This window comes from Musa acuminata, chromosome BXJ2-3 (assembly GCF_036884655.1).
Source record: "Musa acuminata AAA Group cultivar baxijiao chromosome BXJ2-3, Cavendish_Baxijiao_AAA, whole genome shotgun sequence".
Lineage (NCBI taxonomy): Eukaryota > Viridiplantae > Streptophyta > Magnoliopsida > Zingiberales > Musaceae > Musa > Musa acuminata.
In genome coordinates, this window is record NC_088340.1 from 11,043,087 (window position 1) to 11,068,724 (window position 25,638).

At 39.0% G+C, this 25,638-nt stretch overlaps 3 protein-coding genes across 5 annotated transcripts; 2 read left to right on the forward strand and 1 right to left on the reverse strand.

The window, feature by feature from the left end:
* The first annotated feature begins 1,400 nt into the window (after nt 1-1,400).
* LOC103973133 (uncharacterized membrane protein At1g16860) lies at nt 1,401-6,617 on the forward strand. Its single transcript, XM_009387620.3, has 5 exons — nt 1,401-1,637; nt 3,818-4,862; nt 5,343-5,498; nt 5,673-5,884; nt 6,175-6,617. Exons 2-5 carry the CDS (start codon nt 3,966-3,968, stop codon nt 6,365-6,367), a joined length of 1,458 nt encoding a protein of 485 aa, XP_009385895.2. The 5' UTR covers nt 1,401-1,637; nt 3,818-3,965; the 3' UTR covers nt 6,368-6,617.
* Nucleotides 6,618-7,177: 560 nt separating this feature from the next.
* LOC103973132 (uncharacterized) lies at nt 7,178-13,792 on the reverse strand. Of its 2 annotated transcripts, none has more exons than XM_018821292.2 (9): nt 13,443-13,792; nt 12,414-12,614; nt 12,150-12,309; nt 11,984-12,063; nt 11,811-11,888; nt 10,246-10,337; nt 8,805-8,916; nt 8,537-8,662; nt 7,178-7,692 (listed from the first exon to the last, which is right to left on the reverse strand). In XM_018821292.2, the coding sequence occupies exons 1-9, from the start codon at nt 13,731-13,733 to the stop codon at nt 7,570-7,572; spliced, it is 1,263 nt and encodes a 420-aa protein (XP_018676837.2). In that variant the 5' UTR covers nt 13,734-13,792; the 3' UTR covers nt 7,178-7,569. The 2 variants fall into 2 exon arrangements, with proteins under 2 accessions (XP_018676837.2, XP_009385893.2); XM_009387618.3 differs by having other exon boundaries at nt 12,150-12,252; nt 13,443-13,791.
* A 2,147-nt stretch (nt 13,793-15,939) lies between these two features.
* On the forward strand, nt 15,940-25,612 carry LOC135607384 (pumilio homolog 5-like). Of its 2 annotated transcripts, none has more exons than XR_010485164.1 (10): nt 15,940-16,134; nt 17,337-18,136; nt 19,523-19,805; nt 19,877-20,972; nt 21,075-21,216; nt 21,365-21,472; nt 22,474-22,686; nt 22,788-22,898; nt 23,441-23,694; nt 23,971-24,107. XR_010485164.1 is itself a non-coding variant. In XM_065099159.1 (10 exons), exons 1-10 carry the CDS (start codon nt 17,522-17,524, stop codon nt 25,461-25,463), a joined length of 2,952 nt encoding a protein of 983 aa, XP_064955231.1. In that variant the 5' UTR covers nt 17,383-17,521; the 3' UTR covers nt 25,464-25,612. The 2 variants fall into 2 exon arrangements, 1 of the variants encoding a protein (XP_064955231.1); XM_065099159.1 differs by lacking the exons at nt 15,940-16,134; nt 23,441-23,694 and adding exons at nt 25,128-25,299; nt 25,447-25,612 and having other exon boundaries at nt 17,383-18,136; nt 23,971-24,165.
* Nucleotides 25,613-25,638: the final 26 nt, after the last annotated feature.

Consider the following 25,638-nt stretch of genomic DNA (forward strand, 5'->3'; position numbering starts at 1 on the left):
TGCTGATGTTGTGTTTCTCAAATTGTTTTGCAGTCCAATCATGCATCAAGGTGGCAGAGAAACCGGTGCAACGCATGCATTGATGAGTTGAACCCCCGAGTGATGGTGTCAAACACTGTAGCTCATGGTGGGTAAGCCTCAGCTTCAAAAGATTTTTATCCACCTGCTGTCAGCGAAGCCATCACGACCCCTCATATGCCACATGAACTGATCCCTCCCCCAAAACTGTGAGCTCTGGTTGCAGACCAGAGCAGCACAGTTCTGCTTGTCTCTCGGTGGGGGCAACCTGCAGATGGCAAACCAGGTGATGGTATCACCAAAACCATGAGGAGGCCATGTGATGACGACACTGCTGCCAGTACAAACTGCTGGGAGTAGCTGCAGCCATTGGCACAAAATAATGTGACTCACATCATGCTGCTTTGCTTTACAGGACCATGCTCGCTGCTTCCTTCCTTCCTTCCTTGAAAGCCAGCCACATCAGTAGCTCCTCCTTCTAACCCCATTATATTTAATCTCCTTAGCTAGCTGGATCGACAAAGATTAAAGATACTTAGCTGGATTGACCTCCTTAGTCTTTTCTAATCCCCAACCACGCACAATGATTCCAAAAAGAAGTCCTCATGCAAGGAGGTGGTGATTGCTCTCATTGCAACGCCACCCAACACCATCAACTCTGTCCGCCGCAGCTGAATGCGGCCACCTAACACGAGACTTGTATTTGTGGTCGGATCGGAACTCGATGTGATAGAATAAGTAAGCCTAAGTTTTCAGTTTGAAGTTTATATGGATGAGATAACGTAAGGACAAAATTATACTTTCCTTCCTCTCTGTGTATATAATGAAAACCATCAAATTATTATTATTATTATTATTATTATTATTATTATTATTATTATTATACTATATAGGAAAAGACAAGGAAATATTAATAAAAATAACAATTTAACCAAAGATACATTAGGGAAAAAGAAAAAAAAAACATAAAGGAAAATAAATGACAGTGATACATATAAATTGCAATTTGTGGACAGCCGACAGAGATGCACGCTCTCCATGATATAAAATAATAGTTCTGAGGACCAAATGACTAAAATGGTTTGAGATTAAACAAAGACAAAGTGGTGACACTTACTTAGTATTATTAAATGGTATTTGTTTGGAAGTACACACATCCTTAGTTGTGGAATTACAAAATTGTTTTTTTTTAAGAATGGCTTAAAATGTTCTTATCCATTTTCACTTATTTTCATAAAGCAAATGGCATAAAAAATAATAATAATATTTTTTTTCTTAGAAAACATTAGGAAGAGGAGTGTGATGGAAAACCCTAAGGCTATTATGGTCATTTCATGAAAAGAGTATCCATTAGAAAGTTACAGCCCAATACCCAGGTGAGACAGTGAAGCTGGAAGCTGTACTCCTCTCTCTCTCTCTCTCTCTCTCCCCCCTGTTATTTCTTGCTCTGCCTCCACGCTCTCTCTCTCTCTCTCTCTCTCTCTCTGTGTCGAGGTTCTGTTTGGGTCAGTCCACATCTCTCTGCGGCGATTTTGTAGCAGTTTAGCTCCATTTTCCGCCTGCTTATGATCCGCCCGAAGGCTCTTAAGTTCATCCAACGCGCGCGGAAATTCGTCGAGGTAGGGGACTTTCTCTCTCTTGTTTGGTTTCCTTTTGAGTGGTTTGTTGGGGGCGTTGACAGCAGCATCTCGAGTCCCCGCTTGTAATTGGGTATTGCTTGTTAGGTTCTAATTAGTATGGGGAGTGCGGGTTTTGATTCCTCCCTCTAGTTTTGGATCTAGACTGTTGGTCTTCTTTCTTTGCGACTTCCGAGACATGGATCCGAGTGTGAGTTCTTCGGAGGCGGAGAGAGGGGAATCAAGCGAGCAGGGTTTTTTTTCGTTTAAGTTCATTACCCCTGTAAAAGTGTTTCTTTTGTCTCATTGGTAGGCGCTGATTGAGGTGTTATGAGTTCTAGTTGCCTCGTGAGGTCAATTTCGAGGGGGGTTTGGAATGGGAAGAAATTATTGATGCAAATGATAACTGCGATCTGTCAAAAGCTTGATTCTTGGAAATGGTGCAAAGGCTCGAATCTTGGATTTTCGCTGTGATCCATCTGGTTATGATTTTGGAGACTTGTGCTGAAAAGATGCTACTTTTTTTGTACATGTTTTTCCCAATTTTTGGTGACTTAGGTCGATTCTAGATGTGTTCATTTTTCTAATTGATCCTGCATTTGGTTCATAGGCAATGGTAACTATGGGTTCGTCAAGAATCTGAATCCTCGCAAGGCTTAATAGCTTATTTTAGAGCAAGCATCGAGTGTTACTCTTTGTACCTTTTCTTTTGACATCCACTCAGCCTCACTGCTTTTCGGTTTCTAGCCAAGTAATTGACGGAGCACCTAATAGTATGTAAGTGGCCATAAATAATGACTAGTAATAGGCAATAGGATTTAGTTCAAAAAGGGTAAAAACACAAGAATACTTATCGTTTTAAGTAATGCGGCATGGGTGGTAATCAGAACATACCTGACCTTCAGAAAGTGATTCTAAGAAGACCGCATGTGATGTTCATGTGTTTTATAAAAAAATATGCGTATTGAAAAAGTTTGCACCTAATTTTTATATGCACATATAATCTATATCATTTTCAAGGTAACTTTTCTAGGTGTCGACTATTAATTTTAGGTCTTCCACTTAAGCCTTGTAAGCAGTCTCCAACTATTACCACCCGAGCAATTTAACATCATGGGATTGACTAAATGGATGTGTGGAACTTTTAGCGCTGCATTTGTATTCTGGATGCAAAAAAATCATAGTTTGGGTTTGCAATTCTGGATGTGGAACCTGAATCTTCCATTTGTATTCCGGATGCAAAAAATGTTGTCATGATTAAAAATATTCCATCCTGACTTCAAGAAAATCATAGTTTGGGTTTGCAATTCAATATAGGAAGCTCAGTAGAACTTCTCTGGCCACCCTCAATTGTTTCTTGACTCTCTTCTGCAGATGTTGGTTTCAATGTGAACTCATAAATTTGAAGATCTCTAATGATGACCCATAGGTAGCTATAAAAGGATGGTTAAACCAGTGTGAAAGATTGAAAACTGAATCAAAGGCAATCAATCTATTGAGATGCCTTTTTCTACTCGAAGGTGATATATTACTGAAATAAAGAGATCAACTCTGGCTAGGGAGTTATGGTAAAACGAGGCTATTAGGCCGCGGATTCTTTTCCCATTAACTTCACATGGAAAGAAATTTTTGAAGTGGACGACATTCATAGTATGAAAGATATTACTGTGCAAGTACGGGGCTTAGATACAGTTTCTATTGGAAGACGAGACGGATGCACAAGGACTTTCTGAAAATTTTTTATGTCATCTCCATCCCTTGTGCTTTGTAATTGTTCTCCTTTCTGAAAAATTCCCTGCCTATGCTTATGATTCACATGCAACGGCTTGTCTTTAGATGCAATGCTAAAAATGGAATTAATGCTAATTTTTGGATATAACCCAATTTTCTTGCTCGAATAGGTTATCACTTATCATCCTCTGCTGTCATTTTCCTAATTCGTATTTAATGTTGAAATTCTCTTCTGGCTTGGAGACGCCTTGCTTTGTTTACAAAAGTTGCTTGTTCTTTTCAAATTCTAATCACTTCATAATGTCCTAATGGGCTAATTGCATTGCATGTATTCTTCACCACTGATGTAAGAAACCTGAACATATTAGCATGTTGGTTTATTAGTATTAATGTCAGAGTGTGCCTGGACATGCTTTCTTCATCTCTGACATGGTTTCTTGGTGCTTTAACAGAGTGCTTGAAGATTAAGTTGTGGATTTGTGCTTAACTTGCAATTTGAGCCTCATGATGATTCAAATATTAAATCTCAGTGCTGATCCCTGTGGACTACACTAACTATCTGCCATCTGCCTTCCGAGATCTATTGTCATTTGAAGCCTGATGGGTTCCAGATTCCCATCACACCAGCTCAGCAATGGCCTCTATGTATCAGGCCGACCTGAGCAACCCAAGGAGAAACCTCCAACAATTTGCTCCACAGCCATGCCATATACAGGTGGAGATATTAAAAAGTCTGGAGAAATTGGGAAGATGTTTGAACTTCATGTGGAAAAGTCTAGAAAATCTGGTCCCCTTGCTAATGCCCCTTCACGAAATCGATCGTTTGGTGGTGCTGCTTCCAACTCGGGGCCCATTATGCCTAATGCCTCTGGTCAGTCTAGCTATCCTGGTTCTCTTTCTTATGCAGCTCCAGGTTCTGGTTCTTCACTAGTCACTGGCGGTTCCGGTAGACAGAAATCCAACTCTGGGCCACTTAAACATGGAGATTCAGTTAAGAAGTCATCTGGGCCTCAATCTGGAGGTGTCACCCAAATGGCTCGCCAAAATTCTGGCCCTCTGCTTCCCACTACAGGTCTCATCACTTCTGGCCCAATTTCCTCTGGGCCGCTTAATTCATCTGGCGCCCCCCGGAAACTATCAGGACCTCTGGAATCCACTAAATCGATGAAGTTACATAATGCCTCCATTGTTCATAACCAAGCCGTCACTAATCTCAGCCAAGAGAATGATCAGTTGTTCAAGGGGAGCTTTCCTAAGCCCATCCTTTGGTCTGTGATTTTGTTGTTTGTGATGGGTTTTATTGCAGGTGGCTTTATTCTTGGTGCTGTTCACAATCCCATTCTTCTTCTTCTTGTTGTAACTATACTTGGAGTTGTTGTCATGCTTTCCTTTTGGAATACTTGTTTTGGAAGAAGAGCAATCATAGGATTCATTGCCCAATATCCTGATGCTGATTTGAGAACTGCAAAAGATGGGCAATATGTCAAGGTCTCCGGGGTATGTAAGTTGAAAAATATATTTTTTTTTATTGTTCTCTAGAATCGTGAAAGGGAGCATTCAGTAATTACCTTTATTCTTTTCAAGTTTGCATATGATGATCAGAATTGCTCTCAGTTTCTTGCAAGCAGTGCCCTTTAGGCTGCCTATGAACTCACTAGCATGTTTGGATTTTCTGTTATTTTAGTGCAGATGCCATGAAAATTTTTAACTACTATTTCTTTTGTCTTTCTGTGGAATTTTTATTGATGGTCTAATATGTGAAGTATTGCTAAACATGCCTTTTTTGTTTAAGTTATAACCTTCCTTTCATTTACCAATTCTCAGTTCAAGATGCAATCTGCATATTGTTAAATACATTTCTTATGTACTTCCAGTACTCCTTTCTGTGTGCGTATCTGTTGTCTGTCTGTTTGCCTACCTGCCTTAGTTTATGGTTCTTTGGTGCAATTCTATATATTTAACTTAAGCTTATTGCAGGTTGTTACATGTGGGAATTTTCCTCTCGAGTCATCATACCATAAGGTTCCAAGATGTGTGTACACATCTACTGGCCTATATGAATACAGGGGCTGGAACTCGAAGACTGCCAATCCCCAGCATCGACGTTTTACTTGGGGATTAAGAACAGTGGAGGTATGCCACCTTTTAAAATAACTGAACTTATTAGAGATAAATTATATATGAAATAAAGAAAACAGAGAAAATTTTAACCATCATAATTTGGAAATTTTTACACTAAACAATAATCATGTTTGCTCTAGTTTTATTATTTTGTTCTGACCCTCTCAGTCATCTTATGTGATACAGAGGCATGTGGTTGACTTTTATATATCTGATTTTCAATCTGGATTAAGAGCTCTGGTCAAAGCTGGTTATGGTTCTAAGGTGACCCCATATGTTGATGAGTCCCTCATTGTCGACATCAACCCAAACAACAAGGACTTGTCTCCTGAATTTCTCAGGTGGTTGCAAGAGAGGAGCCTTTCTAGTGACGACCGCGAGATGCGCCTGAAAGAAGGGTAATCTGAAATTATAGTTGCTAGTATATCACCAGATAGTTATTGTTTTGGCTCTTTGCATGGTCTTTCTGTGGTAGACAAAAAGAAGGAAGATGCTAGGATTATCTTTTTTGTTCTGATAGGTGAATAATTCCCTTTTCTGGTTGGAGTATTGTCTTCTCATCAGAATCCCTTTTCACAAACCCATGTTTTAAACTATTCATAGGAACTGATGAGCGAAGGGATTACCATGTTACATATCTTTTTCTACAGGATTCATTAGGTTAATCACTTGATCATTTTCGATGCAGTTATGTCAAAGAGGGCAGCACTGTAAGTGTAATGGGGGTTGTTCGAAAGAACGACAATGTCTTGATGATAGTTCCTCCGTCTGAGCCCATTTCTACAGGATGCCAGTGGGCAAAGTGCATAGCTCCAGCGAACCTCAACGGAATAGTCTTACGATGTGAAGACACTTCAAATGTTGACGTCATACCGGTGTGACGGACAAGTTTAATGTCCAAATATTTGCTGTTACTTATGCCCTCTCTGGAATTTGCATGTTTGGTTTTTAGCTTCAGTATTACTTGGAAGAGATTGTGATCTATCAATTTAAAGAGGTGGCTTGGTATCTTGAGTCTGTATAGCTTTGTGTTCCCCCCTTTTTGTTAATTTAGAATGGATAATTTTGTAAGAAAGATGGTGTAAAGGATCACTATGATGATGTTTGAAGAGAAACTTGACAAATCCTGTATGTTGAGAAATCTTCCTGTAGGTCGGATGCCAAAATTTTTGTTGTTTATTATTTTTTCCCGGGCTTACTCTTCGGACAATTACTAGATTCCATATCTTCGGTTCATAGCGTGATTGCACGTAAAATTCTGTTTAAAATTGTATCTTATTGCTCAGCAAATTTACTTCAAATTCAGCTTAAATTTGCATATAACTCATTGAAATTCCACTCCTTTCTGGATGTGATGCAAAAAATGTCAGCTTGGAGAAAAGGCGAACAGAAAATTAAGAAGCTTGGAAATGAGAAAATCTTGGTGGTGGTAGGAATTCCTCAGATTCCTCGTCTTCCCATTTCATCTCCCACATGCATTCAAAGGTTAAATCACTAGCAATTCTTAGATCCATGCATGCATGAACACAACAAGAAAACAAGAGCATGTACGAGGGGACTGTACATTAATTGTCTCCGCCATTGGAACGTAGACATCATTGGACATTCACAAATAGTGTAAACAAGCAATACAACAAGCATGTTTCAGGAACATACGACACAATAAACCACACTACAAAAAGACAGATTCATGACAGTAGGTAACAACGATCGAATTCATACCATCATGCTTTGGTATGGTGCTTAAATTTTATTTATACTTTTGATACATGAGCTGCTCTTTGTGTCTCGGGTCACTACCCACAAGAGATTCAAATTCATGAAAGCAAGTGTTTGGTTCAACTTTTGCAGAGTCAGCCTCCTTACATGCCCACAATTATGAACACATACTTTCAAGACTAGGAAAAGGGAGATCTTCATGGCCCCTTGAAGGTTAAGAAAACAAGGGCAGAAAGAAGAACAAATTTGTTTTTTCTTTTATTCAAGTCATTCCAGAGAATCCTTTAATTGCATGGCCTGTCCCTGGATCATTTCAATATTCATGACAAGTTGATGTTACTGTCGTAAATGACGAAGATATAGTTCAGTTCCCTTTTTGTGACATTGAACTGCAAGACCTGTCTATTATCTTTTGAAGAGCTGCTTTTGCTTCATCCAGTGTCTGCACTTCATGTTCGACTTCAAATGATATCCTTTGAATGTTAAACTGCATTGGAGTACAAACATGTCCTCAGCAAGCACACTTCAATACCGACAACATCCATATACAAACCTAAGGTCTCATAAGCGATAGGGTTTGCACATTAGCTCAATCAAAAACAACTGAAGCTACAACGAAACTAAAACATAATGAAACACTGTTATAAAAGATTAGCTTCCTGCTGACCTTATAAGTTACTGACCACCTAAATTCAAAATAAGAAATGACCATTATTTCAGGTTTCTCGTATAGGAGGGAAAAATAGTTGAAAGGTTGAATGTCCATGAAACAGTAAGAGCATCTGTCTGTTATAACTAGAAAAGCAGAGTGATAAAACTAGGAAAGAAAGATGCTTCCACTAGAATATTATGAAAAGGGGAGCTGCTTTTATATCATTCGCGTGTCCAACCATATGCAGACAATCAAGAGAGTAAGGAAACTCAAAGAGCATGTGTGAAAATTGAAACTACAAGCAACTAAAGCTTTTATAATATTTTCCAGAGATGAGGCTTCGAGAGACTAAGCAATAAGCAAAACAATTGTCAGCACTATAATGCTAACAGCAATAAAGCGATCTAACAAATTTAAAGAGCACAAAAAGAAATTAATGAAGGGACAGTTCCAGGCGAAATGATGCATCCACAAACCAAGGCATGTGTTTCCCCTTCAATGTTGCCTTGTAATAAAAGCACAAGCAAAGCTGGATATATTCTTTAAAGCCACCTTCTACACCATATTGGTTAAACAGGCATTTAAATGTTATAAAACGTTAAGGTGTTAAACTGACACTGGATCTGCCAATCACAAGGATTAGATATCTTCAACAACACTTAAGGGAAACAGCAGTTACCTGTGCACCTTGCCTAACCCGCACATCAGTACCTTTGCTGTCTACAGATATAAAAGCAGCATCATCTATCTCAGTTTCTGTTGATAAGATATCCTTGATTGGTTTTGAAAAGATTGCATTAAGTTCCTATGAAGAAAATGTTAAGTCAAATGCCAAAAAGAGGGCCAGGTTTTTTTATCACTACTGAAACCTTTTTCAAGATCAAACCGGTAATAAAGTTAAAACTCAGCCATTTAGTGTAAAATATGCAGCAGTTTGTAAAGCTGACCTTCAAATTTTGTTCTCCACTGTCAGCAGCAATCTTATCGGGTTTCAAGCCCTCATATTCCTTGACATCTACCCATGCAACAGTGCCAAATCCTCCAATGAAGTATATGTCACTGTGCCATGTCAAAAGTGACGTCAGTCATGCAGAAGTAATTCATCAGTTGAATATCACGTAAGTGAAGAACTGATCTAGCAAGCATAGAGGGAAGACAATAAGAAATAAAGCACCAAAATTTATGTGTGTGCGTGAGAGAGCAGAAAAAGAATATAAGTTTCAGGAAAAAAAAAAGAACAGGTGCATTTTTGCATCTGTTCCTGCATTGTTAGATGGGAAAAGGCTAAGAATACCAAAAAATATTAAAGGTACAAAATCTTAAAAATTAATATATTCTCATTACAGTTTGGAACAACTTCACATAACAATGTCCATCGGACAAATCAAATGTTCTGAATTTAAAATCTGAAAATGCAAAACAATATGTACATTGGAATTTTAGGTGTGGTTTAAGGGCCATTGGACAAGACAAATGCTCCGAATTTAAAATCTGAAAATGCAAAACAATTAATAGGTACGTTGGAATTTTAGGTGTGGTTTAAGGGTATGTTTGATGTTGCGTCTGTGTTTAAACAAGTCACAAGACTCTTCCTAAAAGGTATTAACTTATTCACAATTTAAGTTCGGCAAATATTCTCCTTGATAAAAATGGGCAGCAACATATTTGCTGATAAGTAGTTTAATTGAAAAATGACAAACAGCTGTTTTCTCTTTCTTTTTATTTATAGACTGCAGAAGTGCTTTTTAAACAATGTCAAACATCTCTAAAAGTTCGGCAAATGTTATGATGTTTTCTTGGATCCAAAAGTTCTCGCTACTTTCCTACTACAAGAATAACCATTACATCATAGAAGTTGCTTGTGTTGGAGCCAGCCTATTAGTATGCCATGGTTTATAATTTCGATGTGTACCACTCGGTACGAGAGGTATGTACCAATTCGAGAGCGTCTTGGCACGCGGACCGCCTGTTACCGGGCGATACCAAATTTTTGGCCCCATATCGGATGATACGGGATTGTATCGAGTGATAACAGTCGAAATTTCGACCGTTACCAACCTGTACCAAGCGTTACTGATCAATTTTGACTATTACCGACCTTTTAGCTAATTAAGTTAAAATAGCTGAAAACACTAATACAATATGTATTAGTGTTTTCAGCTATTTTAGGCATATAGCTCGGTATGCCGATACGAACCGAAATTGCAAACCTTGTAGTATGCCACTGAGCATATTGTCTACTATCTACTATATTCATGAGCTTCCTGATAAATGAACACACTGACATATGATTGTGTGTGTGTGTGTGTGTGTGTGTGTGTATATATATATATATATATATATATAGAAACTCAAGCTACAGCAGGAAAAAAATGTTTGAAGCCTAACCTAATATTCTGCATCCTGTAATAATAGAAGTTGCCCCATTGTTGGGATGCCCATTGTTGGTGCTTTGCAACAAACTGCTGACGAGCCCATTCCTGAGGTAGAAAAGAAAACCTGAGGTTTTTAGGAACAAACTTTTACTTATCTAAAATGCAAAGGTAAAGGTATTTTTCATCAGAATATTTGAGGAATCTAAGCTACATTGTGTCAAATTAAGCATGAAAATGTAGAGTAACCAGTGGAACTTCGACAAAATACGTAAGAAAGAAATTCCATGCAACAACAAAGTAGTAAATTTCTGATTTCAAGCAAACCAGTTTACTCTGCAGGATATACTTGATGCAATCACAAGAAACTTCTGGATTTTCTGAGTAACATTTATAACCAAAAGAGCTCCCATTGGGAGTATGCATGTTCTGTCTGAAGATTTCACACCAGTCAAATATGTCAGGAATCATTTGTGGCGGTATGAGAGAAAGCCACAAAAAATCAAATATTTTAGGCTCTACTCAAATGTATATATTGTAAGTATCGATCTGAACCCTCCATCTTGCTCAAGTCAATTGGAAAGGAATTGATAAAACATAAGATTGCATAAATATACAATAAAATTTTCATCATTAATTTTCATTAGTATACTAATTTTCAAGGTTTTTAAAACCATTTAGCAATATTAATGACATCATAATACCAGTGTCAGCAGCACTAATGCCACAAAAAACAAAACAAAACAGAAAGGGAAACTGATTCACAAAAGTCCTTCCAATTATCTATCAAAAAAAAAAGGAGAGAAAATCTTCCAACTAACCTTTTCATTTGGTAAATCAAAGGAAGAATGATAAATGGGAGAACCAATTATCTACAATTAGTATGGTTTTAGGATTTGCCTAAAAGCCCGTCTCATGTGACTGATTACACTCCTAGGCTTTGGTCCTTTACTGCTGAAAATGCAGATATTTATGCCCATCAGCAGCCTCAGATTATTTGACAGCATCAGCAGTGGATTGCTTGGAAGCAGCCATGAGATACATGAAAAACTGAAAGAAAATTCCACCACGAATGAGGCTGCATTATCAAAGGAATCAAACACCAACATTCCTCCCTCTGAACAAAATTTCCATGTCCAAGCAGTAACAAAATTTCCCTTACCTGTGTGAGTAACAAAAATCTATCACTACTTCAAGTCCTTATTTTCCTAGCAAAACCAATACCAATTGACTTGTCATGCCAATTACCATAATACCCTCTGAACAAAATTTCCCTTACCTATGTGAGCAACAAAACTCTGTCACTACTTCAAGTCCTTATTTTCCTAGCAAAACCTATACCAATTGACTAGTCATACCAATTCCCATAATACTGCATCAGTATCCCTCCTAATGTGCATCTAACATAGAGGGCTTCTTTTTATCATGAATAAAAACCAAGAACATTACGCTGCATCAGTATCTCCATCTCTGTCGCGAATAATATGAGTATTCATATATTGTAAAATAACATATCTGCATACTATTCTGAAAATTAGCAAAGAATGGAAAGAAAGAATACTCATATAACTTGTCAACAACCTGCTCATCAGCTGCAAGTGGGAAAACATCACCAAATATTGTGACACGTGCATTTGATAGAGAGCTCCATCCAGGTATCTACAGCCAAAAGTTGCATTTAGCAGGAAAGATAAAAACATCACTTGTGTTAGAAGTCTTTAAAAGATGTCCATATCAATTAAGCTAAGGCGCACCTGCACTACAAGCGAGCATTTTGAATTTGCCAACAGATTCCTTGTGTGGATTGCTAATGGAGAGAATGAAAAAATAGGATCTGTGCAATGACACAGATATAATAAGCTTTGAATTTCGTTGAAGTAGTACAGTTGGATGTAATTTTAAGATATCGATGATACTTACGCCCCATTGAATCAGGTGCAAAATCAACCAATGAACCAACTGGGTAACCAGCACGGTGATGATGCATCCCTGACATTATAGTGCATAGTTGTCCAAATTTGGCCTTGGTTTTTTGACATGAAGAGCAAAGGAAAAAAGAATGAATGTCATCTGCATTGATCTACACATCCCCAAGAAAACCAAATGCAGATGGAAACCATGAAAAGAAGGAAGAAGAAAAATATTTCGATAATCCCTCACTATTATATTTCTGGCTAAATATACCTGCTCCATTAGATTGCGAACAGCCAAGGCTGGTGGAGGTAAACCATGGACTGTTGTTGCACTTTGAACACCACCAGAAATTGGTGTCCTGAAAAGCCCAGCTTTGGATCCAGTTGTTCCACTTCCAACAGCAACAGGTTGTACCATCTCCTTTTTCTCGCTGATGCAACTCTCATGGCTTCCATCTTGAACTGAGTCATTCTAAAAATGGCCAAAGAAACATCAAAATTATTTCTGCTATTTTTTTTTTTTCAGTCTCATGGTTAGCATTAAAATTTAACATGAAATACGTTTCTTCGTATCCCATCATCAATAACATGGGCGAAAGAAAATAAAAAAAGAAAACACCCATGTGCAAGGTGACCAATAAGAATCAAGTACGGTGATTTTCTGCATGGACATGAAAGCTGTGTCTTCTATCACAATTGCTTTTTAGTAAATGATTCTGCTAACGACAGAAATTAGGCATACTAGCTTTTAAAGCTGACAATGCAACTAATTATAACAACTTGCCGGGATTGATGTCGATAAAGATCACTCTAAACCAAAAACATAAAATCTAATCGTTGACTCCAAGGTTTCTCAGTTTGTTCTTTCTTTCAAATGATTAAAATAAAATAACGGTCTTCAAATTGTGGTAAGGATTGCTCGTTTACATTAGTTTGTGATACTATTTTCTGTAGCATTCTCAGATACATTTCCACCAATCTGATTGTGGACCGCTCTCGTGAGTTCAAAAATGCCCCCACCAATCCTCCTAACAGAAAAAAAAGGAGAATTTTTAATCTATTCTTCGCTTCTGTTCCTCTGTTTTGTTGGTTGATATATAGACCTACCAATATGTTGACTACGGACATAAAATTATGCACAGTAATTATCTGGCTCTATTGATATAAGGTTTTCAATCACAGATTTTGAATATCTAATCAGAGATTTAAGTTGTATCTGTGATGGAAAAATGGCAGAAAAGGCCACCTCACATGCCACAGAAACAAAACTACAGTCATCGAGACCGTCGTCGCAAAATACCTCGGGAAACGCCCGGCCATCGTTGATCAGGACATTAAACCCGTTCGTCGGAACACCATTGTTCTCCCCACAACCACCGGAGGCTTCATGTGCGAGGACCCGCCACCTTCTCCCCCACTTCTGAGGGCTCGGCGGAGGGCTCCAGAGCATCAAAGAAGCGGACTTTCCTCTGTCCCCATGGAGCCCAAGACGCAAGGTCGGGGCTCCGACGCGGGACAAGCGCTCGGGTAGGTGAGCGACAGAGGCTTCGATCCACCCGGAGGTGATACCGGAGCCGCAGAGGGACTCCATGGAGCAAACTCGAAGGAGATGGAGACAACGTCACCGGGGAAACCCTAGCAAAATAGCAAATGAATGCGGGTTCGAATATATATGACATTTGTACATTAAGCAATATTGGAAAATTATATTCCACTTGGAAATTATTACATTCCATATATACATATATATATATATATATATACATATATACATATATACATATATCTATATGCATATGTATATGTATATATATATGTATATATGTATATATATGTATATATATACATATATACATATATATAATTCATACAAAATAAAACAGATTGTTTTGTTTTTTAGTAAAATCATAAATCTTTAATAAAGGCACTATTTTAGACATTTTATATTTTAACAAATTAATCAAATTTAACTTAAGATTTATAGAGGAAAAGAAAAGAAAAGAAAATAAAATAAAATAAAATAAAGAGAAAACCCTTCTTGCGCTGTTACTTCAACGCGGTATCCGCTCCCATTTGAAGATCCCGCCAACGCGACGGGTTCCGATCGAGCAGCAAGAGAAGGCCGATAGGGAGATTCTTGTTCCTCCTGCGGGTTTCGATCGGGATGGCGGACGCTGCCGCGAGGTTTGCTACGGGCGATGCTTCGCGACCGCACCATCGCCAAGAAGCGGGAGCGGCTCCGAACGTTCTTGGGTCGGGAGCACTCCAGCGCCGTCCGCCTCATCCTTCTCCGGCCTCGACTACGGGCCTCACGGCCTCAATTCGTCAACCGGCGGAAATGGGCGCTCGATCTGGCAACGATGCCGAGGTGGGTTTTCGCATTCCAAATCCCCTTTCATACAATTTTGATCTCCTATGCTTCACGAACTTTATTTGCACCATTTTGCCTTCCAGTGCGTCTTTCCATCCTGCGGTGCTTCACTCTTGCAGTTCATAATCTCTTCGTTTCTCTATGTGTTCTCTGAATTGGTTCTTGAAATCTTTAATCCAAAGTGGTTCTTGAGAACTTTAATCCGAAGCGGTTTTTGAAATCTTTAACCTAAAGTGTGGTCGTGCCTGATGCCACTTTTCCCCTTTCGCTAGCTCCTCCGTTTTGACGCGTTACCCCGTCCACAATGTGGCTTGGAATCTACTTTTCCTTCTCCCGGTATAATCTGTATAAGAAAAGAAAAAGAAAGCACTCTCATTTCACACTATGAACAGAAGGAACGTTCACATGATTCACGGAGACAGGAAGCTTCGCAGTGAGGTTTCTAACAACACTTTGGTGTCTCGCGTCCGATTTCTCACTTGTTTACTTCGTGCAGCCTTCGTCCGACCGCGACTCGGCCGTCGTCGCGTTCCGTCGGAGGAGACGACACGATAAGCGCGCATTTGCACGTGCGGGGGGGGGGGGGCGCGTTCGCGGGACGCGAGCCGTCAGCCGCATCGAGCCTCAACGGGACGCTGGGGACTCTCCGTTGCGTCTAGTGGGTCCCGCGACATGTCTACGCGACAGTGAGGAACAAAGCAAAAAAAAGGGGAAAAGAAACGTGAGGTAGCGTATGGCCTGCGGCACGTCGTGCGATTTTGCATCGCCACGTCACAGTTTGATCTGGTCCGCCGTCCCTCTTTTGCCTGTCAACGCGGAGACCGCTGCCACGTAGAACTACCAAATCGCCCACCCCTTCCCGTCTCCACCACCTGCTCCTCGGATGCCACTGCCGCTCATTTACTTGATCTCCGAGGATCCGTCTTGTGGGCCCATCACTGTCGTCGATGACGGAGCAGGTAAGTGCCCGAGGACTTGAGTGATATGATAACCTCTTTCATAACCGGACATCAGATTCACCTTAATGCAAAGTCCACAGAGACCTCACTTCACAGCGAATGTTGATCAAAGCACGAAATAAAAAAGGCTCGATCGTGTATTGCGTTTATCTCTTTCAAAAAGCACGATAGATAGATAGGGGCGGTTTGAAGGTCATCTCGGAGCACTCGAATCTTTCCTGCGCGTCCAACCTTCCCCGATTAATTGAGCGGCATCTGTTCGCTCGGAGATAACAACACTCGCCCAAATACGAGGAAACTCCGCCACGTTATGCCCAAAATGCCCTTTCTGCTGTGTACCCTCGTGTCAGCGTGCCGCAGCCCGCATCAGCGGGACCCACAGTGGCGGGTGTACTAGCAAGGGCCCCGAGTCAGGGTTTGCCTGCAGGGCCATTTAGGTCATTTGGAGCCTCCCCGGTCGCAAGAAATTTCCAAAAGCCCGGCATTTGTGGGTTTTAGGGGACAGGGCGAGAGAGAGAGAGAGACGAGTTGTTCTTGAGGCCGCCTTCTTCTCTACCTCCGGAACGATTTCTCTCTTGATTGGGCCGAGACAACCGAGGAATCGTGGTTCTTGGTTTGGATTGTGGTACGGGAAAGCTAGGTTTGGTGACGTGTGAAAGCAGGTGAGAATCATCTGTCGTGGTTCCCGTCTCCTTGTTGTTCTTGCGTTAGGGTTTGACGGCCATCTCCTGATCTTGTTCGGTTTACCGTTTTTTGGTTCTAACCGGAAAATTGGGATCTTGATCTGCCTTAATGGCCTCTTCCGGGGTTATGTCTGTGATCGGAGGGTTAAGTTTTGTGGTCTTTCATCCCTGATATTGGTTTCTTTATGCTTTCTTTTATGATACTTTTAGGACGGTGGGATTTCGGTTCGATTCTTGGATTTGGGTTTTTCAATTTTGGAGCTGTTTGAAGGTATGGGCTTCTAAGTTTACTGGGAATATAACTGTGCAAGTTGCAACCTTCGTGTTTTCTTGACAATGAACCGAGAACGAAAAGGTCCTATTACTTGAAGCTTTATCTTTACTATGAGACACATGACTGACTAAGTTAATTTGTGGCTTGGATCTTGGTATCGCCCATGTTCCGTGATGTAGCTACAGCTTCTTCTGTTTCTTTATATTATTGGTTTACTTAAGCACGGGGCAATGATATTCAGGTGCTAAATTAATAATATAAATAAAATGGATGTTTCCCTCTTTAGATTTTTTTTGATGTTTCAAGTGTTTTTCACTCTTCTATTGTATTTTTTTTCCCTGCATTTTTGCTCATTATATTAGTGAAATTTGGAGCTAAACTTGTAAGCAGGTTCTTGCCGATTCTGTGTCTTAGAATATCCGGTTATACTAGATAATCATACGTATGTCTCTATGTGTTCCTCATCCTCAATAGTGCCAACTGTCATTGAATCGATTGAACTGCTTTAACTTGTAAAATTGATTGGTCACTTGCTTTGTACCAATCTGACTTAGGTCAAAAAAAACACAGTAAGTTAACATAAATAAGTCTGGTAGATAGTTATATTCTGCACAAATTTTGACTCTGTACTTGTCATTTGCGAAAGGAAGAAAATTTCTCTCTATAGGTGTTTTCCCCTTATCTACCTGCAGTTACCTATTTCTTATGTTCATACATGTATGTTCTGAATGAATGCTTTTGAATACAATATCAATAGGTAAAGTTGAAGCAATTTTCAGTATTGCTTTGTACGTAATTTGCTGGTTCCATACTTGACCTTATTTGAATAGAATTTTTATGTTTGTTTCATCTTGTTTGTATTTTCTTATTTCACCATAAAGCTGATTTTTGTTTTTAAATTTGTTAGTTGAAATGTAGCTGCTTCACTGAAGTTATGCATCTGCTTTTGCAATATCCTTCCAACTAAAGTTTCGGTTGGAGTTCCCATCTGGTACGTTCTGGAAGGGTGAAAATAACATGCTTGCTTTCAGAGATATGGAATTGTGTTAGGGTCCGAATGCCCTGTGCAGAAACAAGCAGCTTATCAAATAAATGGCCACAGAGAATCCTTTGAGATTCATAGGGAATAATGGAGCTGGAAATTGGACCCTTAATAAGGACACATCACAATTTGCATCATCAGACAATATAGTTTCAGAAGAGTTGGGATCGCTTCTAAAAGGGCAAAGGTTCCATGGGAACAATAGCATCACTGGCCTCAGTCGAAGTGGAAGTGCACCTCCTAGCATGGAAGGCTCTCGTGCAGCGTTTGATATCCTGGAAGACCGGACTGCTGACTTGGATGGCAGCTTGGAAAACTTGAGCAATGCAGCTCAAAATTGTAATTCTGAAGAGCAACTCTGTGCTCATCCAGCTTACTTAGCATACTACTGTTCAAATGTGAATTTAAATCCGAGGCTTCCTCCACCTCTTATCTCTCGGGAGAATCGGCATTTGATGCAACACAATAGTGGATTTGAGGACAATAGGAGAATGCCCTCATTTGATGACAGCAACAAGGCATCTTTCTTTGTCTCTCGACCTGCCCTCTCTACTCACGATGAGGAACCTGAGGATGATAGGTCACCTAGAGTGGAACATACTGACTGGATGAAGGCTGATGTTGTTTCTGGGCATTTCACTCCTTCACCAGGACATTTAGCTCAGGTAATTGTTTTAAATAGTTTGAATTTACTGATGGCTTGTTGGCTTTTTTTTTTCCTGTTTGTAGGTGGGGAAAGAGCATTTGCATCTCAATATTGCCCTTTTCATAGAACCTTGTCTTTTGTTTTCGGTGCATTTCCTAGCTGGCCCCTGCTCAATGATTTGTTGTTGGTCTATGATTACATAACTTGGAGTTTGTTTCTTAGTTATGTAATCTTAAAGACTCTTAAACAATGGTTTAAAATACTGGTCAGAATAGGAAGTCCAGACTGGTGTCAGTAATGGATCATAATGCTTGGTATAACACTTATGATCAATAATGGATCATGAAATTGTTTGACTTGTCCTTTGGAGGTGACACTCAATGGAATGGCATGGCAACAACCATCACAAGACTATGGTAGCAAACTAGAGCAACAAATAACTAAATGATAACCAAATTTGTAACATCAGAGTGAAAGGACGAGAAGGTAGGAGACTGTGGATTGGTAGAAGACTACAAACTGAAAGAAATTATTTATCAAATCAAAAATATTATCCAAAAGAAACATTACTTAGACGAGAAGATCTAAAGACGCATAGTTTCTTTTATCCAAAAATTTATGTTAACATCATTGCCACACATGTTTATGCATTAAAGTCTATTTATAGATTAACAATTCAACCACTATCAAGATTAGTAAGATCTTTACCTCATCTGCTTCCAGTTTGAACTCATCTACTACATCCTAAAATTATGTTATCTTTTTATCGTTTCAGATGTAAGCCTAAGATAATGATAATGTAAGATTTATCCTACACAAATCCAACATCTAAAATTTAATACAAATATTTTATGATAAATAAAAATTTAAAAACTGAAAACTAGACTCAAATAACCTAAATACTTTACTCCTAAATTAGGATGCATCAAGAAAAAACTAAAGTAGGACAATATTGCTACATCTTGGGAGGCCTGATTTTGGAACTTATTGTGATATATTGTGGATTGTTGTTGCTGGTATTGAGCTTACTGATCCTAGAATGGAACTACGTGACTTGCGCCTTGTTTCGCAATATAATGTGCCTAATCCAGTCTTGTGCTCATGCATGTGATAAACAGTATATATGGGCGCCTCAGCCCAATAGAAACTGTTTGGTAGGGTGAGAGAGCATCTCTTTGGTGATAATACTCTGGTCCTGTTAGGGTCTCAAAAATAAATATTGTATTAGCTATCCATATAGTGACAAGTGATTTTATTACTACTTTTTGTCTGAGTCCAGTGGACATAAGGTCCTCTCAGAAGTATTCTGAGATTTATGATTGGTGTGCATAAATTTCTTTTGATATTTAATATGTCATATGTGGATACTGTCCCTCTTGAAACTTGGTGGTTTGTAATGTTCCAGAAAGATTTTCCCCAGACTTCATCTCCTGTGTATGCTGATCATTCTCATCCCTCGAGTCACATAATGTTAGAACAAGCACCTAATCAAGGTGCCTTTCTGAACCCTCTACAAGAATCTTCAATGGGCATTACTGACCCAGAGACAAGATCACCCAGTATTGCTGCCAATGCTTGTATTCCTCATCTAGGCTCCCATTCAGTTCAATCAATGTTGAATGACAATCTTGGTGGCACGCCAGTTACATGCTCAGCATCCACTGACAAGACAGTGAACCTACACCAAGGTGAAAATGAATCAGTCAGTGGCACACTACTTTAGACAACAGTGTTTTACATGGTAGTTTGGTTTTTTCAGGTTGTGGTAATATTGAAGATGATTTGAAGAACTTAAGGTTGTCTTCTGATGGCCACAGAAGGCATCAACCACAGCAATACATGCAGCAAGTTGGCATTTACCCACAAAGCTCATCTTCTCATGCTCAGATTGGTCAGTCTCAGGTTATTGTCCAAGGACATTATCCTCAAAGTACCGGGGATCGTTTTTCTCATGGCCAACCAAAGTTACCCTCGGTTGAAGTTCAGCCTTTGTTGCAATCCTCTGGCATTGCTCCATTGTATGTCACAGCAGCTGCATATGGAACTCCATATTACCACAATTTGCAATCTTCTAGCCTACTTCCTTCCCAGTTTGGCATAAGTGGATATGCGTTGAATCCCTCACTAGTGCCTCCGCTTGTTACTGCTTATCCTCATCATCGTAGTGGTATTCCAGTGCCTTTTGAGAATGCTGTGGGCCCAAACTTCAGTGCTAGGGCTTCTGGAGTTTCTGATGGGGGAAATGTTTCTGGAATCGACATGCAGCACTTGCATAAGATATACGGGCAGCTGGGTCTAGCTATCCAGCCTCCCTTTCCAGATCCTTTGTATGTGCCTTTTTATAATTATCCCTCTTTGGATGCATATGCTGCTGCAGGTCAATATGATCCAACAATCTCCAGGGGAGGTTCTGTGGGAAGCTCACCAGGTACTTATGATCCACAAAAAGCTCCAGGTCCTGTGCATTTACCTGATCAGAGGCCCCAAGTCATGAGAGTTGGTGGTGTCAACACTCTCAATCTCAATGCTATAACAGGAGGCACAGGTAGTCCCAGTTACTATGGGAGCTCTCCAAACAACAGTGTCCTGATGCAATTTCCTAGCTCCTCGCTTGCCAGTCCTGTTTTTCAAGGATCAACAGTTGCTGGAACAAGCTTTTCAGGAAGGAAAAATGACAATATTAAATTTCCATTCGGCTCTGAAAGAAATGCTGGTTCTTTATCCGGGTGGCAAAACCAAAGAGGACGTGATAAGGTTGATGAACCAAAATCATACTCTTTCCTTGAAGAGCTAAAGTCCAACAGAGCTCGTAGATATGAGTTATCTGATATTGCTGGCCGTATTGTTGAATTTAGGCAAGTCAATCCTCTTTTTCCTGATTTTGGCCTCCTTTTTAATTGTGGTACTGGAGCTTTTATATGATGTATTGATATCATTGCTGTACTTTTTTGCATCAGCGCTGATCAACATGGGAGTCGATTTATTCAGCAAAAGTTAGAGACTTGTAGTGTTGATGAAAAAGCATCAGTTTTCAAGGAAGTTCTTCCGCATGCTTCTTCACTAATGACTGATGTTTTTGGGAATTATGTAATTCAAAAGGTATGGTGATCTAAACATGTCACTCTCTATTTCTGGGATCAATTTTATCATAAACTTGTAAATTGTAATCTGTAATTTTGTTTTAGTTTTGAGACTTGTCATTAATGTGATGAGGATTTTTTTTCAATTAATTGCTCTGTCCTTGCAGTTTTTTGAGCATGGGAGTCCTGAACAGAGGAGAGAACTTGCTAATAAGCTGGTTGGCAATGTTTTGCCTTTGAGCCTTCAGATGTATGGCTGTCGTGTAATTCAAAAGGTATATCTTTCTTCTAGCTATCTTTAGGTTCATTTTACGCCATCTTATATATTTTCTTTGTTGGAGTTTAAATTCTAATTATCATATTTCCGTGTGAGATATCATAAATGGCCAGTGTGACCTTTATGTCAGCAGCGTTGAATTGTGTTAACTAGATTTAGCATGATGTTGTTTGGATGCAAAGATGGAACATGTTTCTGCCAACAGATGGCCGAGTTTATTCTGCTTCGAGAATGCGAACTTTGTCAGATTGATTCTGAAAAGTCACTTGTCTTCTTTTCAGTTTGGGAACCTTTAACTACAGAATCTGGTACAATTTTTCCAATTCCAGTTACATTCTGGTCAACTCGAACTTCTTGATCATTTCCAACCATTCTTTTCATCTGTTACTAGGGACAATTATCATCATCATCATCATCATGCATGATTTTCCAAGAGCATTGATGCTAAATCTCATCCTCTAGGTGCTTATATTGTGTGTTTGTCCCAAAAACATGATGTATCTCCAATTATTGATAAATTTTAATATTTTATCATTTGCACATATGAATTTGTGCAGTTATTCTTTTTAAGTTCATATCTGATGCACAATTTTAGATATATGTAATTTGTGTTCAAGCGTTAGTGTAGATACTCATTGACATTGAGACATCTAATGCTCAAGTTTTTGCAGTTTGTCTGAGTCTTGTCTAGTTATCTTTGTAGAAGGTTACCGAATTAGCACATGTAAAGACTAATGTATCCTTTTCACTTACTTTCAGCGAGAGATTATTGTGCCTAAAATTTTATACCTGCTGCATATATGGTTAAAATTAACAAAGTTTTTGCAGTTAGGCTAAGTCTTTGTTTTAAAAATTGTAATCCCTTGAGGTTATTGAGCCATATGTTCAGGCTCCCAGAAGTAACACTTTCAATAGGTGGGGACATTTTATAAGCTTTCTGGTTCCCTTTGACTTCATCTCCTTGCAGATCCTTTAATTCTTGTTTTCTTCTGATTGTAGGCACTTGAGGTTATTGAGCTTGATCAGAAAACACAGCTTGTGCAAGAACTTGATGGAAATGTTATGAGGTGTGTTCGAGATCAGAATGGGAACCATGTAATTCAAAAGTGCATTGAGTGTATACCAACAGAAAAAATTGGATTTATAATATCTGCATTTCATGGTCAAATTGCAACACTTTCTACACATCCTTATGGTTGCCGAGTAATTCAGGTTAGAAATTGCTATTTTCTAGGTGGTATTTTGGTTCTGAGAACAGTTATACAATCTGCTTTTAATATTCTAAACTAAAGCATATCCTCTCCTATCTGTAGAGAGTCTTGGAGCATTGTACAGATGAATCTCAAAGTCAATGGATCGTGGATGAGATTTTGCAGTCAGCCTGCCTGCTTGCACAAGATCAGTATGGCAATTATGTCACACAGGTATGTTATTCAACCTTGCGCAACGGTTCATCTCATTCTTCTATTTGAGTGATGTATTTGATAATCATTTATCACTTGAGGTAATTGGAAACTCAGCACCTTATGCTTAGTTTTCAATTTCATGTGTTGAGTTGTCATGCTTAACTTCAAATCATGTGTTTATCTGTCATGCCAGCATGGTGCAAATACCTCGGTGGTGCCGTACTGTGTTATTTGAATGACAGCATCACACTGAGCAGTAGGCTTTAATTGCACAAGTATTTTTGTCCAATTGAAAATGTTAATGCCCTTTAAGTTATAATCTCTTGTAGAGCAAATATATTCACTTGATCATGAAGTTGGGTATTGGCTTGGCCTGTGATTCTTTCTTGACGAGTCTGCAGAACCACGTGGTTCCCCTCCTGCTCAGTTGCACGTAGCTAATTAGGGTTAGGCATAGCTCCATCATGATGACCCTCAATACTTCATTTATTGGTAAATGCATCAATTTACATGTCCAATAGTGGAAAGGCCGGCACACTGATGATTTCGTTTTTGACCAGCAAATGGATTGGAAGGTGCATCAGTTTACATGGCTGATAGTGGGAAAGGCCACCACACTGATGGATTCTTTTTCGACCAGCCAATGGATTACCCATTTTATACTTTTCACATGGTTTACATGCTTGACTAGAGACAAGGCAGAAGAATAAGGGACCATTTTTTAGAGCCTTTGATCCCATGATTGAATAATGTACATGGTAATTGACTTCACTTATATAGATGATCTCCAGTTCAAATGGGGAATTTTTATGCAGTAAGTTTCTCTCACTTCTCCCTGTTTCTTAAGTAGTAACTGTATGATCAAGGGGGTATCTTAATTCCAGACAGGCCCTGATCTTGAATTACTGTATCTTATCTTAGTGCAGTGTTGTAGAGGAATTAGAACGCTATATATTATGACAATATTTTTCGCTGGGAACCACTTATACATCTTCAGTTGTGATTGATTTGTGTTCTGCTTAGTAAAACTTTCCATGTTGATATTATTTGTTACCTACAGTCACATCTAACTTAATAATATTGTTTTTAGCATGTTTTGGAGAGGGAAAAACCACATGAAAGAAGCCAGATCATCAGCAAATTATCTGGACAGATTGTACAGATGAGCCAGCACAAATTTGCCTCAAATGTTATTGAGAAGTGTTTGGAGTATGGCAATACTGAAGAAAGAGATCACTTGATCAAGGAAATACTTGGACAAACTGAAGGAAATGACAATTTACTGGTTTGTGCAAAACCTTAATAAATTATCAAATGAGATGCTTTAGTAGTTTTTGATGATTTATTCTCCAAATCAGGACTTGTTTTGGTGATAATTGATGAGTGGACTTTTTTGTCATAATTTCGTTTGTAGTTTGGTTGCTCAAGTCATTCCTAGTTCCATAACTGGGAAACGAAAACCAGTAGTGTGCCATATGTTGTGACGAAAAAAAAAAAAAGGGGAAGAGATCAAATAGGTTGTGCATCTTCTTAATTTAGGGCTAGAACTCTAGGTGATTTTTCATTATTGCGTGATGATAAGCTAATGCTCAATAGCTCAATAGCTTATCATCTAGTAGTAGGAAACTTATTTTTATGGTACCGTAGGCATTCCGAAGCTTTTTGGCAAGATCTTGTTATGAACTTCAAAGTATTTTATTCAACATGAGTTCAAGAAACAATGTTCATGCTTGTAGTCACATCTGCTCCTTTGTTCATTCTCAGTTTAAGTAACATGAGCTCATCCTATAATATTTCTAAATTTGAACATGTCTAGCATGTATACGATATCATTTTCTATGGTCTATTGTGTTTTTAATGCATTCTGTTTTACATAATCCTTGGTGAATCATTTACCAGAGGCAACATGGTATTTTCTTGGCTCATGCGTATGATAGAACATTCAACCTTTATGATGTTGTCAAATTTTTTTGGAGCAATTAAATATTTTTAAAGAATTATGAAAAATATTGACGAAGCCTAGCAGTAGCAATCGAGGTTGATACAAGTTCGTTTCCATTACAGTTAATTTGGCAGAATATTACTTTAGAATTTTCTTTTGGTTATATTTTTCTGGACCGAGTGATATATACCCTACAAGATATCCATGAAGTTTGGGTCTAGAGGATACTGGGGATTTGACTTACCAGTCTTTAGCATACACTCCCGTAATTTGATGTTTGCACTTTGGCATTTCTCCTTTTTCAGGTAATGATGAAGGATCAATTTGCAAATTATGTGGTTCAGAAGAGTCTTGAAACATGCACTGATAATCAGCGTCAAATCTTGCTCGATCGCATAAAAGTTCATCTGCAGGCTTTGAAGAAATACACCTACGGGAAACATATCGTTGCACGAGTTGAACAGTTATGCAGTGAAGGTGTGGACTCATGCTCAACTCACTAGGTCGTAGAAATTATTCATTATGAAGAAAAGGATGTCATCTCAAAGAACATTTCTGCATTCACAGTTATCTTGTTTTTGGTATTGGGCATTTTTGTGATTTGCTCTTTTATGGCCGGTCCAGATTTTTCAGAATCATGAAATGTGAAGCAAAGTTGGCTGCATGGCAACGCTGCTGAATCCCTGAGATGAACCCCATAAGCTGCCGCTGCTGCTGCTGGTGCACTGGTTCATGAGAAGGAACCAACGTCTCTTATAATGCAGTGAACTGATGTACACAGGTCAGTGCTCCTAAAAGTAGATCGATGTCTTAGCT